At 35.0% G+C, this 18,200-nt stretch overlaps 2 protein-coding genes across 2 annotated transcripts in view; both read left to right on the forward strand.

Moving 5' to 3' along the window:
• The first annotated feature begins 222 nt into the window (after positions 1-222).
• Positions 223-645, forward strand: LOC149214980 (uncharacterized). The gene has a single exon (XM_089389575.1). It carries the CDS (start codon positions 223-225, stop codon positions 643-645), a length of 423 nt encoding a protein of 140 aa, XP_089245701.1.
• A 3,005-nt stretch (positions 646-3,650) lies between these two features.
• LOC149214981 (uncharacterized) overlaps positions 3,651-18,200 on the forward strand; it is a 111,951-nt gene continuing 97,401 nt past the window's right edge. The window contains exon 1 of the mRNA XM_089392479.1: positions 3,651-3,667. The gene's annotated coding sequence lies outside the window, so the exon portion shown is untranslated. The remainder of the gene's footprint in view (positions 3,668-18,200) is intronic.

Raw genomic sequence — 18,200 nt, forward strand, 5'->3', positions numbered from 1 at the left:
TGGAGGAATCTTGCTGCACACTTTGGCTATACCAACACCTCTTACCCTTCCATTTATGAGGTGTTCAAAGGATGAAGTAACATGATCATTGATTGGAGGCCCATTCCATTTATAACTATCTAGACCATATGGAAATGGCAAAACGGGTTGATCTTCAAATCCAAAAGAAAATCACTTTCAATGGTTTTTGAATCTATCCTTTGCCTATATAATGCGTTTGGAATGCCTCACCAATCCAAAGTCAGAAAAGGAAGGTGTGCACAGATTCCGAAACCTACAAATATTCCTCGTGCATATTTCGACGGAGCTGCTCAACATGGTACATGCGCCTGCGGAGTATTCATCATTCCAGAAGCTGGTCAAGCTTATGAGATTTATTGGAATGGAGGTGCCGGATCCAACAACAAAGCAGAAGCTATGGCCCTCACTGGTCTTCTTTATCTTTGTGACTTTCTTGACATACAAAAGATTCAAATATTTGGAGATTCGAAAGTCATCATCGATCATGTACTGTCAAAACATACCATAAAAAACATCAATCTTTCCGGTTGGCTGAACAGGATAGAGGATTTATGGAGCTGCAGGAGGGACTACACAATTTCTCACATCACCAGGGACAAAAACGGGAAGGCAGATGCTCTATAAATAATGGGCCTATCTATTCCACAAGGCACCTGGAGGATGCAGTTAACGGTGGACAACATCTCTCATCAGATCCAGGACTTACACATTCCGGGTACATAAAATTCAATATTTTGATGACTATCTGGTATGTCTCCGTTTCCCAATATATTGACTTCCTTTTTGAAAAACTTTCATATAATTTTGTCTCATAGGACCGATTTTGACCCGAGTATGATCTATATGTTACAAAACAGAAAGTAGCTTATTTTTGTATCTTTTCTCATATGGGACTTTGAACCAATTCTTTCAACCATATCTGATGGTTCCTATAAAAAATATTGTTGTACATTTTTCCTATGATGAATATAATACAAATATATAGCTTTTTTTCGTGCTGGAAAAAAAACCTTGGGTCCATAGTGCTTAATGAAAGATTACCACATGCAGAGTGAACATTAGATGGTGTCCGACAATAAGTTGCTACTTCCAACGAGTGAGTGTTCGTTGACGTGTTGTTAAGGTGTTGAATAGGAGTAATTGTACCACGTTCCGCTTGGTCTGGTGCGGCCAACACACTCTCCTCATCTACGAAAGTAGGCCTTGTGGGCGAAGGAATATGTTGTTGCTCACCGGTTAGCATCAACCCCACTTGGGTTCCTTCGATCAAAGTGGTTTCAGATCTAAAGCCAATTTATCAAATGTGGGGGTTTTATACATTTATGGCAACTAACTTTTAGCTATTAATTGGAAGAGTGATACTAGCTCAATGTAAGATATCTAGCTTAGGTTGGTAGGAGATAGTTTATAGGAAGTGGCCACACTATTTGATTATATATCCTTCATTCATGTATTCTAGGAATTGTACCAAGAAGTTGTTAGGTCATAAAAAAGGATCAAAATATTGCTATGGGCTCTTTGGCCCTAGAGGATTTACATGATGGAGTCACCTCCATATCTATATATTTATTTTCAAGATTTTGGACTTAAAGTCCTATAATTTGTTGTTTTTGAGATGGTTATTAATGGTTTTTGTATTTCTTTCTTTATGATATGTTCAAGACCTTATAGTGGTGTTTTTATGCCATGTATCTTTTTGGGTTTTTCTATATGCATGTTTTTTTTTAAGTGTCGTTCACCGTATTGAAGATCGATAATAGTTATTTCTATGGAAAACCCATCTGTGTCTAGTTGAGTTAGTTATCTTTTATGTAGAAATTACTCCTAAGGAGTTTGTATGTCAATATGTGTGGGACTAGAACTCGGGTGAGGAGGATAAGAGTGAATCCTCCCTACCACCCAAGCTACACCCACTTGACTTTTCTATATGTATATTTAAAAATGTTAACATGTATTTATGGGTATTACTCTGAAACACAAATGTAGGGTTTTTAATTTTTCTTGTTACTTTTAGGTCTTGGTTAGTAAATTTTATGTGCCTTTTAGCACCTATAAAATGGAATTTCCATTCTCCCATTGAATAGAAGTTATGAATTTTTCTTAGAATAAAATGGTTTTTTGTTACATGCATTTGACTTTATATTCTTAATGAATAACATTATCAATATTCTAATCACTAGATTTAGGTCGATTTAAGAAGGGCTAATCACTATGAAGTTATGCTCACAAAGGTTAAGATGCCATTTCCTAATGTGGTGGTAAGCAATGTGGGCAAAATGAATGTATAAACACTCATGGCTATTTAATTGAGCTTGAGACCATGTCACAATCATGTGATGCTTAAAGTTTAATGTTAATTGGTATAAAAAAATAACTTCATTTTGCTAGTTGCCATAGGAAAATACTTAATTTGGGGTTTACCAACTTTTTTGTCATTCATTCATTGCCATCTATGCATTTATATATGTAGATTCAACTCACTTTTTCTTTTTCTTTTCTTTTCTAGAAGATGTTTCTCATGTTCTCTTTCAAGGAGATGGACTAGAAAGTTATAGTTAAAATTAATTATCTTAAGTTATTCACCTATATAATGTTATCTAATGTTATTAGGTGTTAGATTATTAATATTAGTGTTATTGTTGATCAATTTGATGTCCTTAAGATGTTTCAAGTGACTAACATGGCACCATATTGTAGGTGAACAATTTTATTTTGGCCAGGCAATATACGTGGTCACAACAATGCTTTCTAAAGGATATGCCTTAGAAAATGACATAGTAAGCAAAGACAATAAGTCATCATTGTTGGCAAATTGTTCATGTGATGAGCTTCTTGTGCACTATGGGTTATTGATCCCATCTAAATCAATGGTTACCAATGTCTTTTTAAACTATATCACCGACCCACAAATGTCTTGGGACATAATCATGGGCCTCGATTTCTTCTTAATCTAATGGGCATTAAAAGATTCCTTTTATATATCACCATTACACCTCATTTTGAGTGAGCCATTAAGCCTTTCATTATAACATTGTAAGAGCTCCAATGAAAACCCTAAATGTTATTGGCTTCACTTTGTTTTGACTATGAATGTATATCTCTCAACCTCTATTAAATACTCTTACCACATATAAATTAATGCTTAGCTTCATAAAATGTGAAACAATCTAATCATATAACAAACTTCAAGTTTTCTTTTCCAATAACATAATTTAATCATATAAAAAGTCAATCTTCCATAATTTTAAAGTTTTATATAAATTCTTCATACTTCAAATAACATCCTCTTATACCTCATGAATTAAATATCATTCTCTTTTTAATTAAATATCATGAATTTAACTAAACCTCTTCATTAATTATTTCCAAACTATCCTAAATCACTTTTAAATTACTTTTTCTATTTCAAAAATTTAGACATTAAATATCTAATCAGTGTTTTCAACCTTTTCCTTCAAAGCGATTGAGAAAATCCTAGAGATTATAGATGTGATTGTTTGTTTTCAAAATATTTTTTAATTTCAAAATAAATTAACATAACAATTATTTTTTAATTTCATAATAAATATTTTTTAATTTTCAAAATAAAAATTAAAAAAATTAACAACTTAGATCCCATTCGTCGTTCTGCTTTTTGCAATATAAGGTTCTATTTTTTTATCAGATGAGATTGTCAAGTGCGCAAACAGATCAATCGAAATGGATCTCTCGATGGACTTCCAGGTAATTTCAGGTAAGATTTTACAAACCCTATAGACCTGTTCTTTCTTTCCATTCCCATGTTTGTCAGATCAGATCAATGGCCCTTTCTGAAACTGAAGGAACGATTTATAGCAGTTACAAAATGTTTATAGCGTGATCTATAAGCGAAGCTTTTCACAGTGCTGTGAGGTGTAAGTCTTTCCCTTCTTTTATTTTTCTCTGAATATTTGATTGTGTTTTGGCGGTGGATGGTCATTTGAGGAAACCAAGTTTTTCGATCCTCTGTCCAGCGTATAGAATGCATGATTAGGGCACACGATCCTGGGTCGGTTCCAGTAGAGAATAGGCCAGATCCATCCATCCCATCTCTCTTTTTTAGCATATTTGTTTTAGGTGGGGTGCTTGGCAGCTGTTGTGCTTGTTATTTTTGCCTTCACATTTCATGGGCATCATGAGCACGGGTTGGGTTGGCAATATGGGCACCAGCTGATGTTGATGGGTTGGTTCAGACTGAGAAGATGCCAGATCCGTCCATATCCTCTGTGTTAGTAATTTTGTTTTAGGCAGGGTGAGGGGACTAGAGTGCTGTGCAACCTCAGGGATCGTAGGTGCTGTGATTAAAGATGCTCAAACCTAGGGAAAGACGTGGCTTGCAGATGTTGACCGAGTTCGTGTAAATGGTGTAATGGCATGCTGGCATTGTGATAGCATCTTTGTTATAAATGGTCTGTAACAAGTTTAAGGGCAGTAATGTCCTCTATGGTGCTATTTGGGTCACAGTTTTTCAAGATTTTAAAAATCTTTGATTGTTGTTGCAGGAAACAAGAAATTATTTGAGGTATTGGCCGAGTTGTGAAATCACGATCGCATTCCCTACTCGGAGGAAGGATCTGACACTAAGAAGTCCATTGAAATACAGCCCCTCTCTGGATAAGAAGCGTGGATGTTTGCAAGAATAGCTTTCAAAGAGGACCATGCTCCTATGGAGTTGGAATACTCCGTTGCGGACGAGTATAAATGTTTTCCTTTGGCATTAGACGCAGTATCCGCAGCCATGAAGGGCAAAAGATGTGTAGATGAATGGGAGATTTCTTTACCTTTGATGAAACCCTCAGATCCATCTTTTCCACACACTCATGCTCCCGTTGATCAAGAGCTGTATCAGCGATTAAAATGGAGTTATGGTTCTTTGCCCCTTTCAAACGCCGAGATTTGCTTCTTCTCTTCTGCCATGCTTATGGGAGACGCAGATTCGATGTGGACAAATTAGTACAAATATAGATTGCCCAAGGGCTTGCTTTGAGCAAAAAAGAGAAACTATTTAATGGGCATGGCCATTGGTTGCAACTATGGAAATCTTCAGGGAGCTTATGGAAATCTTCAGGGAGCTCGTGGTTTGTTTCAGAATTTAAAAAATAAGGGGATTTAGGAAGTCAATAGGGCATGCCATCGAAGAACTCATGATAATGTTCTTCGTGATATGGCAATTTACATTTGAGTTCTTCACTTTGAAGATTCAAAGGTTTGCCTCTAGAGATATGCTATATTTCTAGACTTCAATTATTTAATGCTTTCATTGTTTGTATATTTAGAATCATTCCCCTCTCAGATTGGAGAGCCTGAAAATCTCAAGTTTCTTAATTTAAACGGAGGCTTGAACTTATGGATGATTTCACATGAAATCTCTAAACTAAGCACTCTGTATTCAATAGTCAACTCCTGGATTAAGTGTAGAAACTGAAGCTTCTGCAAGTGTTTGGAGTTTGAAGGGTTTCACAAACCTGTTACATCTGTTTGTCAAATATTAAACGCGGGAAAAGTCAGGAATTAAAGAAAGCATAATGGTGAATTGGCGGGAGAGGACGCACCTATGGTTGAAGTACAAGGAAAATTTATATGGGGTTTGGAGTTTGAAGGGTTTCAGAAATCTGTCACATCTATTTGTCAAATATTAAACCAGGATAAAGTCAGGAGCGCACCTATGGTTGAAGTACAAGGAAAATTTATATGGGGTTTGGAGTTTGAAGGGTTTCAGAAATCTGTCACATCTATTTGTCAAATATTAAACCAGGATAAAGTCAGGAATTAAAGAAAGCATAGTGGGGAATTGGCTGGAGATGACGCAGGTATGGTTGAAGTACAAGGAAAATTTATATGGGGTAATGAAAGATCTTCCCCAAAATATGGAGGACATCAACCAAGGAAAATTTATATGGGGTAATGAAGGATCTTCCCCAGTATATGGAGGACATGAAGAAACTACCCAGTTTCATTATGGCTTGTTACCATGTCTATCAAACAATAGACTGTGGAACGATACTGCCCAAACTCTGTCCGTGTCGTGAACATGTATCATTGACCTTCGAAAAGATTTCCAACAACTACCCAATTTGAGTCACAGGAAACAATATTTTGCAAAGAGAATAACATGAAACTGTGCCTTGAACAATTATTCAGAAAACTGAGGAACTGTAAGTAACTGTAATTCTTATCCTTAAACTTTCATCTTTTTCTGTTATAAATGTGATGGTGGTTAAATGAATGTATAAGATTTTTAATATGTATGGCCTTTTCTTATAAATTTTGGTTAACAATTGTTGTACAGGAAACCACGGTGGCGCTAATGGAGATGAGGAAGAAGAGCCACAACATTCGAAAGAAGATACTTGTGGCAATTCAGATTAGCGGCAATGCCCTGCCTTGCGGGAAAACCTGAGGATTTCTCATTAGGTCCTTCTCTAGAGATATTCAATATTTGTCATGCTTGTATTAGTAAGTTGGCCTTATGAGAGGTGCATAACACAAAAATTGTGTACATTAGGAAAATTTCTTTCAACTTGGAATATTGTTTGAAGTTCATTTTATGGGGATGAGGCATTGCTCACTACCAAAGAGTCTGAATTTGCATGATTGAAAAGCGTTGCTTGGATGATGCTACATGCACATGTTTACAGAAGAAAACTAGGTCTATGTGTTGCTTGTCTGTCAAACACGGATGTTTAGATCTGATATAACTGCCACCATTCATAATTTGACATATGACTTGCCTGCATGGTCTGTCAGCATATATCCCATTGCAAGAATGTGGCATTCAATACTGCAAAGGTGAGTTGGTTTTCCTTGGTTGCATGAAGGTTGATTGAATTGGCATTGAACTGTTACCCATCTGGCAGTGTTCCTACTCATCATTTTGTGTATTGCATAATCATCTATCATTTCTGAAAAGTTCTACTTTTGTCTGGGATAATTTTATTGGGCTATGAAGGTGGTTATTATTAGGGGTCTGATTGGTCAGGTGTTAAGATTTAGAAAGCTCGTGTTTGTCTATTGGTAGAGAAAATTAGGACACCAAGAAAAAGTTATCAAGCAACCACAAATATGGTGTTAATATTTAGAAAGCGCGTAGTTATCACACGAAGCAACAGTGTATGCTTTTCTTAAATATTTGCAACCAAGAGATTAAGAAAGTTGAGGTAAACTCTCTTGGTGATTCATCATTGTATCACCTTTTATTGAGTACTTGCCACACTCCCTTTCCTGGTTTTTTTGTTTTGTCCAGTATATGTTGGTTGATTATTGTTCTGCTAATACTGTTGTCAATCTAGGAGTGTATCAGTAGTGAGTTTATGTATTTCCCTGTTCTTTCTGATGGTCATAACATAAGTTACAGAGAAAACATGAAATACTGTGATACTGTTGAGTAAACAATGAATGGGAATCAGTCCTGTAGTGTGTAGTGTGCTTTGTTAAGTTTCAGATTCATTGCGTATACACTATATAGTCAACTAATTTAATGTATATATGAAGTACTGTTCCATTAACTTATTAAGTTATTTGTGAAGGGCAGTTGTTACTCTATTCATGTAAATATGAGCAGTTGTCAGGTCTGAAGTGACTCCATTGTGAAATTATTGCACTGATTTGCTTCGGTACAACATGGCATCACATATTTAAGGAATTGTAGTTTTAACGACTCACTGAACATATTAAACAGCAGAACGAAAATTGATGATAATGGCAATAATGTGCTAGTGGTTTCATGAAAACTATATTAAATATGTATGCATACTCTTTGATAAAGGGAGTGCATAGTCTGTCTGGGCGGTCTTGTATCTCTATTCAAGGTGGTAGTTTGTATATTTACCTGTTTTTTCTGATGGTAATAACATGAAATACTGTGATACTGATGAGTAAACAATGAATAGGAATCAGTCCTGTAGTGTGCTGTGTTAAGTTTCAGATTCATGGTGTATACACTATATAGTCAACTAATTTAATGTATATATTAAGTACTGTTCCATTAACTTATTAAGTTATTTGTGAAGGGCAGTTGTTACACTGGACATGTAAATATCAGCAGTTGTCAAGTCTGAGGTGACTCCATTGTGAAATTATTTCACTGATATGCTTCAGTACAACATGTCATCACATATTTAAGGAATTGTAGTTTTAACAACTCACTGAACATATTATACCGCAGAACGATAATTGATGATAATGGCAATGACGTGCTAGTGGTTTCATGAAAACTATATTAAATATGTATGCAGTCTTTGATAAAGGGGAGTGCATAGTCTGTCTGGGGTCTTGTATCTCTATTCAAGGTGGTAGTTAGAGGTGGATGAGTTTAGTTTGCATACGAGATTGAAGACCCTGATAGGCTATAACTAAAAACAGCCATACACACAGCCAACAATGGTTCCAACATGGCTGTAATGGAGTCTAAATTATCTTGTGGCGTCGTACCTAATCTGGGTAACATCTTAACAGTATCACTATCTAGTTGGTTACGTTTTTGCTCAGAGTAATCCTGTTGACCCGGGATACTCTCTAAATCATCCTCATAGGATCCAACAAAGTCACTGTATGAAGGGTTGAATAGTAAAATTCCATAGCCCACCTCTGTTTGCCCTGAAGAGAGGGCATGCCCTTCTCATTCAAGTTTTATAGTACCATAGATCAAAGGGTACACTGTGCTATAGCATGCAGCTGAGAGAGCATACATAAAAGAACAGTGTGTGGGAAGTACCCGTGAGTCTCACACTGATAAACTCATATTGGGTTTGGGTTGTTGTTATTGATTCGCTGTTTTCCATAGATTTGGCATGTAACATTAAATAAAAGCGTGGAAAGTTTGCATTGGGCCTCACTTTAAATGTCCAACATACGCCTCACTGATTTGCTATTACGGTATGACAGATGTGGCCAGATTTGACTGCCAAGGCCAAGGAAGCAAGTATTGATGTGATTAGAAGTCATGTATTCTGGAATGGGCATGAACCAAAAGAAAGCACTTTATGTTTCATTTACTATCGTACAAGTAATAAATATCAATTCTCAACTGTTTGGGTTTGTTTTTTTCCATGTTGTAAGGAATTTGTCCGTAGAAAAACTGATGTAACTTGTGTTTCCGAGTTCCTGGGGTTTTTGGATCCTTAAGAAATATCATCAAATTATTGGGGACTTGCTGGCCGTTCACTTGTACATTCTTTAACCTTTTGAGACACAAGGTGTAGGTTTGAATGCACATGTACAGGATCCTCAATTTTCTACAATCCCAACTTGTTGTGCTTCATAGAATTAATGAAACTATAGGAGCTCAATTCTGTTCCATTGATAAAGAGCTTGCCACTTGTGATAGCATACGAGTGGCAAGTCGTTGCAGATAAACACCATTTGCCCCATGACAAGTCCTCCATTTAAATGAGTTCATTGTCTTCCTTTCATCCAAAACCGATGTCTACAAAATCTTCTAACCGAGCAACGAAACAAGCAAATTCCTCCTTTGCATCAATTTGTAAAGAAGTACAACCTCTGAAAGAATTTTTTCACTCCATTGGCCACGTTCTTATGTTGGGTCTTCCTCTTCCCATTGCTTTGAGCAATGAATTTTTTATCATAAAATTTTGGATTTAGAGGATGTGTGAAAGCATGCAATGGGGTGTTAAAAGCCATTCCACTTTGTAACAATGATGTACTTCACACGCTCAAATTTAAAATCAATAAAAGAGCTAAAGCATCTTGTGTAATAATTTCCTTATTTTTCTCAACCATGGTATTTATGTCATCATAAGTCGCTTCCAAGAAAGGTTTGCTTATGTTTGCATCAAGTAGAAGATAAAATATAGGTAATGTGAACTTGAGCAAGAAATCAATCTTGTTTATCAATCAACATCCTCTACACCACACTCCCCTCTTTGAATATACCTGTATCAACTCAGCCCAAGTTGCACTCTCTACCATACTCATTAATGCAAGTTTGACTTCAATAATGTGGCGCAAAACGATGAAGTTTGAGGCATATCTTGTCTTGGTAACTTTGAGCAACACTAATTTGGAGTATTGTTGATATATTGATTGAGATTAGTGGTAGTAGGTGATGAATTTTACAATCTCCATGATTTCCTTAATCCAATTTATTTTATCTCAATCCTTTCTAAAAATAAATTTAGATTATGGACAATGCAAAGAGTCCAATATATGTGATTGTGTCTACTCTCAACAATCAAACCTCTTGCTCCAACAAATCATCCCAAGTAGAAAGCAATATTTAAGCAATCAATTTGCCCCTTGGTTGTATCAATCTTCATTACATGAATTCTCTAACTTTGTGCATACAAGTATTCCCAGTATAGCAAATGGAGAAGATGAGTCATAACTCATCTCTTTTACCAAGTATTAAGAAACATTTCAATGCCAACATTTTGAATTAGGTCACTAGTGGTTCATTTGATGGATGATTGATGCCTCTAATCAATCTTGTTTCATCAGTCTTCATCAATTAACACCCTTTGCACCATATTTTGCCTTGTTGAATTTCTCTGTCTCAACTCAGCGTAAATTGCACTGACCACGATACTCATTAATGCATGTTTGATTTCAATAAGGTGGCGCAACTTGATGAAGTTTGAGACATATCTTGTCTCAACAACTTTGAAAGACTCAAATTTGGAGTATACTCAATATATTTCTTGTGATTGATGGTGGTTGGTGATGAATTTTATAATCTACCTAGCTTGCTCTGAGTTTTTATTCCATTTTGCTTTTGCCTCAATCTCTTCTAAAATCATATTTAGATTTAGAAGAATGCAAAGAATCCAAAATATATGAATGAATCTATTCTTAACAGTTGAGCCTGCAGGTCCAACAACTCCTATTAAGTAGAAAACAATGATTAAGCAATCAATTTCTGCCTTAGTTGTATCAATCTTCATTACATGAACTGTCTAACTTTGTGCATTCAAATATCCCAATATAGTAGATGGATGTGATGAGCCATAACTCACCTCTTTTAACTAGTATTGAGAAACATTTCAATGCCAACATTTTGAATTGGATCAGTGGTGGTTCGCTTATTGGATGTTTGGCTCCCAAATCCAAGTTTGATGTTTCATGCTGAAAACATTAAATCTTAGGGCAATATTATGATCAATAAACCTTGAAATGTAAGGCATTTGCAAGATACATGACCACAATCAATTGATGTTAAAAACAAAGTCCTATTCTAATATTGAAGATACATAATTTCTCATCAAATAAAAATTACTAGGAAATGGTATCAACAATATCAACATGAATCTTCGACAATGGTGCACACGCTAACTAAAATGGCAAAATAAATACTACCAACATGCCTCCATGAGCTTGATGAGGTAGGAGCTTGTACAATCATATCACACATAGGCTAGTCGTTAGTTGCATTTCCATTGTGAAGACTTGAAGAAATTGATTGTGAATAATAATTAAATAAGTAAATTGAGATAAATTGAGTAAAAGGTCTTATCATTGAATAATAATTAAATAAATAAATTGAGATATTAACATGTAGGAGACTCTAGAAAGACAAGCAAGATATTTGAATGGAATTTTCTTGGTTTCAAGAATAATTTATTTTCTAGTGAACATTGCTAATCACGTGAAGGTGGAAGCTCATTTGATATCTCCCCTCACATTACTCTCAATTCCATAGACCCAATCTATCTGCTGGAAATAATTGAAAGTGACATAGTATGATTCATGTATAGAAAGAATGTGTATGCAAATATGTGGTCTTGTACATCTAAAACATATAAGATTCATGTAGAAGAATGTAGTAAAATAAAAATTAAATAGCAAGTTTATATTAATAATTTCATCCATCATACTCATGAACATTGGTAGGGCATTAATACTTGAGGAGACCTTATTTAGAATTGAAGGTTGTCTTCCACATTAATTTGTTGGTTTTAACCTTATACAATTAATTGATGCAAATATATTCTTAGTAAAAATAGAAAAGATGTAGTGGCACACAAAGATATTAACACAAATTTTGTTGTGGAAACCCAAAATAGAGAAAACTAGAAATATTTTTTAGTATATTATCTCTTTACAATGTTACAATACAATATGTATTGTCATGGCATCAATAAACCATCAATCCATTACCCTAGATTAGAATACGACTGTAATTCCTTAACCAAAATGACAAAACCATGGGTTGAACCACCATGCACCACAAAATTGCTAAAAATGAAAAATGTTTGTTGAAAATTGCCAAAAGCAAACATAAAAATTTACCACTTTTTTTTTTGGGCTTTGCGACCCCACCCTGCACTAAGTGTAATGAATCACACATTTAGGTAGTTACGCAAAGAATATAATACATATCCAACATTCTCCCACTTCTTGTTTTCTTTGCATATAGGGGGATGCAAGAGCACATGATAAAAAATCCAAAACAACAATGTCCATTGTTTCTCAACACCAAGAGAATTTCTAGTGCTCAAGTGTTTTGTTAATGAATCTGCGACATTCTTCAAAGTGTCCACCTCTACCAATAACACCTTCTTGTTTTCAATCATATCTCTCACAAAGTGATATTAGACGCCAATATGCTTTGTCTTAGAATTATCAACTATGTTCCTTGTGAAGGAGATTGCATTTTAATTGTCGCAATCTATCTTGACAAAGTATGAAGATCAACGACACCAAATGTAAGCACTCAGCTAGGGCCAAAACCCCTATATAGGGGAAAACCCAGTGAAACTCTTCCAATAGTAAATCAAATTGAGATAGACCAATACCTTAGACCTAAAATACCTTCCTCCTCCACCAAGTTAGCCTTCCAATATGATTTAACAAACTTCTATAGTATCTTTCTTGTCTAGCAGCTACAACCCAACAACAACCGAGAATTTCGACCCTCAACAACTTCAGAATTTTAGCCTAGCTACAATCCAGAACTTTGACCCCAACAACTTCAGAATTTTGGCCGAGCTACAATCCAGAACCTTCACACGTGTGAGAGATAGATTGCGCAAGAACTCTATTTTGGTCTTCCAGCGTCTTCAATCATTCTCCAACAACTTCGCTATATTTTTTAGCCTCCAACAATTGTAGATTGAACTTGTTGATTGAGAGTGCTACAGATTGGTCGAATTACTACCGTTATATCGTGTTTATGTGAGGTTGAATTCCCTTGATGAGGCCAACTTGTCCTTTTTGAGGCTGACTTGGTGGAGGAGACCTAAAATACCTATTTTACATTAAAATAATTTTCTTTCTTGATAAATGAAGCCCAAGAAGGGTCTTTTACATTATGACATGGACAAGGACACTTAACATAAACCATAGAAGCCTACGATGGAGGCTTTGACCTAAGAACCATTGACCCAAGCATGAAACCCATGTTTTAATAAGTCAATTTCTTTTATAATATTTTTATTTTTTATTTTTTTTGACAAATACATTACGTCATGACTCAAATACAATTATGAAGATCGACACTAGTTACATTCTTCAACAATGTGCACCAACTATAATATTCTCTTTGCCATCTTAGCACCAAAGGAGAATCTTACTCGGTTCCACTTTCTATATAAGCAACGTTCATAGAAATCAAAATAATTAAACCCTTCAACCATACCTTTACCATGTAGCTTTCCAAGGCCCTTCTCATTGATGTCCTAATCGTTGATGCCAAAATAGTCTTCCCTCTAGAGATTGTAAGAGTTTTACCTTATTCATATTTACTCTTAGGAACAATGGAACTATTGCACCTGTCATTGATAGTGACTCCCAATAGCTTATATAGAGTTCTAGTTGAACTCCTCTAAGCAATGCCAATGCTCCTTGAACCATCTTGCAGGTTTCCTTTTCAAACATTATTTTTACACCTGTGTCGCTCATCTTGCATACATAAATCAAATTTCTAGTCAATCATGGGATGTGCAAAAAACTAGGGGTTTTGTTATAGTTATTCCATCTATGATCCTCAACTTGTTTTTTTTCATCCTATGATTCTAGCTATCAAGCCATCTCCTAGGAAAGCATCATCACCATCGTACTTTTCATACTTGCAAAACCACTCCTTATGAGGAGTCATATGAAAAGATGCACTTGAGTTGACCAACCATGCTTCATGGTACATGTATGCTTGAAGATTCCAAGTACTCATCCCCACCTTTTATGAGTAGGTTTTTTCTTTTGTAGAAGTAACACCATTAGATCCCTTGCCTTTCTCAACACTTTGAATCTACAGTGCTTGTAATGACTTTCTTTTCTTCATCTCGAACATACTTTTATGAATTTTCTTAAAGATTTAGATTTTCCTCTAGATTTAGATCTCCCATTTGAGGTCTTACCTTCTTTTTTTTTCTATTATGAGGGAGTCTTATTACAAACAAGGCATACGCCTTTTGAATTTCCATGTTTTTTTGTTTCATCTCCTCCAATAACAAGGATGAGACTATTTCATCAAAACTTAAAGTAGTTGGACTCTACCTATCACAACAACTAGATTATTTGACAAGTTTGGTAAATAATACAACAAACTGACACACTTATCTTCATCTAAAATATTAATATTAATAGATAATAACTGGCTTACCACAAAATTGAAGGCATTTAAATGCTCTGTCATCGAGTCTCCATCCTTCATCCTCAGGTTATTCAACTTCTTCCATAGGAACAATTTGTTCACTAGGGACTTAGACGGATACAAAGCCCCTAACTTATTCCATGATGCTTTTGATGTAGCTTATTCTAAAACATTTAGTAATACTGAGTTCGAATGACACAACCATATTGTGCTATTTTCCTTTTGATCCACCTTGGTCCAGTCTTTAGTTATATCTTTCAGTGCAATACTTAGATCCATTGATCTTTGTGCACCAATATATCTTCCATTTTGAGCTTCCACCGCTCAAAACTCTGTCGATTGAATTTCTTGATCTCTATCTTTGAATTGCGTGATCTGTATGTGTTAGGAGCAACTAGAAGGGTTCTCAAGGGGCAAGGTGACAATCTTTCCTGTTTTAGGGGTTGTAGGGGGCTCAGTATCTCATGGAAAAAAATTGCTAGTTTTTTACATCCATTGTTTATGTTTTCCTTGCACATGGTTTTCACTCTTAACTATTTTGTGGTGCATTGTGGTTCAACATGTGATTATGTAATTCTGGTTAAGGAACTATCGTCATATTCCAATACAAATAATTGATCAGGGGTTTATGAATGTTGCATGAAATACACATTGTATAATGGAGGATATAATTGTTTCCTTAGACTCCTAGGAATACCCTGTATAATTTATGGTCTTGCAACCCAAAATATTTAGGAGAGAATCCCATGATTCTAGGAAGGCCATGGTTAGCCACCACATATGCATTTATTGGTTTCCAATCTAAAAACATGCTTATTTCACATAGTGATCCTGTGAAAAAAGTAATTTTCTATCCTCCTAATAAATCCTCTCATGATGGCATGTTATGGCTTGATAATACTGACAATGATGAAGAAAATTTTCAACGCATTTTTACCATTGATCAAATTATGCAATTTAAAGAACATACTAAATAAAGTCAGGTTCATGATTTTTTTGTTAATTCATATTCTTTGCAAAATCCTGATCCACTTGACCATATTTTAGTCCATATTTTCAATCAAATTGTGATCTAAATGCTTCATCAACATTGCATTTTTCTACATCAACCATAGAAACATTAAAATCATGCACTATACCTTTTGAAATTAGTCTAGGAAAATTTTTACATATAAATTCTCAACTTAACAAACTTTGGCAGGGACAAGTAGTTAAAATGTTGCAAAAACACACATGCATTCGATTAGAACTATCAAGCATGAAGGGGATCGACACAAACACATGCACACATCATATCTGCATTCAAATTGGTGCCCATCCCATTAGACAACCTTAGAGGCATATGGAATTAGCTTTGAACGAAATTGTTAAAGAAAAGTTGCAAAAATTACTTGATGCCAATTTTGTTTACCCGATTTCAAATAGCTAGTGGGTTTCATCCCTAGTAATAGTGCATAAGAAAAATGGTAAGTGATATATTTTTGTCAATTATAGAGAATTTAACAAGGTCACTTTAAATGATCACTTCCCTCCTCCATTTATTATCAATTTTTGGACACATTAGCTAGTAAAAAGTACTTCTCTTTTCTTGATGGTTTTAATGGCTACAACTAGATATAGATTGCAACTAGGGATCATGATAAGACCACTTTTCTGTGAACACAGGGAAAATTTTCTTTTATAGTGTTTACCTTTGGACTATGTAATAGTCCCACTACTTTCCAAAGAGTAATATTAGCCATATATTATGATTTGATCCATAATTGTGTAGAAATCTAGATAAATGATTTGTATATGGTTGGTGATTTTTTCCAATACACGTTAGAAAATTTAGAGAAGGTTTTGATAGGATTTCAAGATACTAACCTTGAACTAAGTAATTAAATGCCATATGTTGCAAATCAGAGGGATTGTTCTTCACCATCTCATATCTTATGCAAGAATTTAGATTGATTCGACAAAGATTGAAGTTATATTAGAGCTTCTAGTTCCAAGATATCGCATCTCACATGAATAATTGTTTCCTTTGTTTAAATTTCTTATTAAGGATACTAATTTTTCTTGGGATGATCATTATCAAAATGCTTTTGAGGCACTATAGGAGAAAATTACCAAGGCACGTATGTTGAAGGGACTAGACTTGCCTTTTCCGTTCTACATTTCAGATACAACCCTTAGAGTAGTATTAGGACAACAAGAAAATCAATAATCTTATGTTATTTATTTTACTAGCAAAACGTTAACACTTACTATATTAAATTATATAGTAACAACAAAAGAATTCTTAGTCGTTGTGCATGCAATTAACAAATTCAGACATTACATCATTGGGTACAAGGTTTTTATCCATACTGGTTGTTCTGCCATAAGATATCTAATGAAAAGACCCATGATTAAAGGTAGGATAACTTGGTGGCTTCGTTATTACAAAAGTTTAATATTACTATTCTAGATAGAATCGAAAGAACAAATTTCGATAATGAGTCCAAAATTCGAATAGGCCTTCTTGTCTGTAAGTGTCTGGTTTAAAGATAAAGAAACTCCTGCAAATGATGATTTTCTTGACAAACATTTTTGTTGTTACTAATAAATCCCCTTGGTTTGTAAATGTGGCTAACTATTTGGCTATAGGGAAATTGCCATATCATATTTCACCTAAGCAAAAAAAAATTCATCATACTCAGTACCTTCCACTCTTGGATTGGAGGGGACCTCTTCTACACAGGACCTGATATAATCATTAGAAGATTTGTATGTGAAGCTGAGATGCTTAACATATTAAAATCTTTCCATGGTGAACCATGTGCACGGAACTTTGCTAACAAGAGAACAACCTATAAAGTCCTTCATTTGAGGTATTAGGGGTCCACTCCCTTAAGAGATGCCAAAAAGTACATTCGAGCTGCGATAGTTTTAATGGATGTGATGCCTAGTATAATTCAACAATATTCCTTTACACCCACAAGTACTCACAGAGCCTTTTGAAAAATGGGCTCTAGATTTTGTGGGGCCTATTATTCCAACATCAAAAAAGAAAAGGTGTATTTAGGTTTCTACTAATTATGTAACTAAATTTGTAGAGGCTAAAGCTCTTTTTCATGCCATTGAACAAGTAGTTGCAGATTTCTTATTTGAGGACATTTTTACCTTTTTTGGTGTGCCAAGAGAAATTGTAATATATAAAGGAGTGCTTTTCACATCAAATCTAGTACAAACCATCATTCAACAATATCAAATCATGAATTAGAAATTCTCTCCCTACCATCCATAAGCCAACATGCAAGTGGAGTCTAGCAACAAGTTCCTTGAAGCAATCTCGACCAAAATAATGCAACTACACCATAAGGATTAGGAACACCAGCTTCCCAAGGCAATTTGGGCATGTAGGGCCACATGGAGGAACATGACCCAAATTACAACATGTGAATTGGTGTATGGAAAACAAGTCTTTCTTCCAAAAGAATTTCAAGTGAATACTTTTAGAACTGTAGTACAATTATATATGGATCCTGCAGATGCATAACAACATAGGATAGTTCAATTAAATGATTAGGTTGAAATACATCAAGATTCCATTTAGCAGACCACGCTTGTCTAGCAACAGAGAAGCAAATGG

Source organism: Pinus tabuliformis, chromosome 1_1 (genome assembly GCF_031772625.1).
Source record: "Pinus tabuliformis cultivar Carrire ecotype Pingquan chromosome 1_1, CPIR1, whole genome shotgun sequence".
Taxonomy (NCBI): Eukaryota; Viridiplantae; Streptophyta; class Pinopsida; order Pinales; family Pinaceae; genus Pinus; species Pinus tabuliformis.

Coding starts and splice junctions, on each gene's coding strand:
- LOC149214980 (XM_089389575.1), top strand. CDS start 223: ATGCCTCACCAATCCAAAGTCAGAAAAGGAAGGTGTGCACAGATTCCG.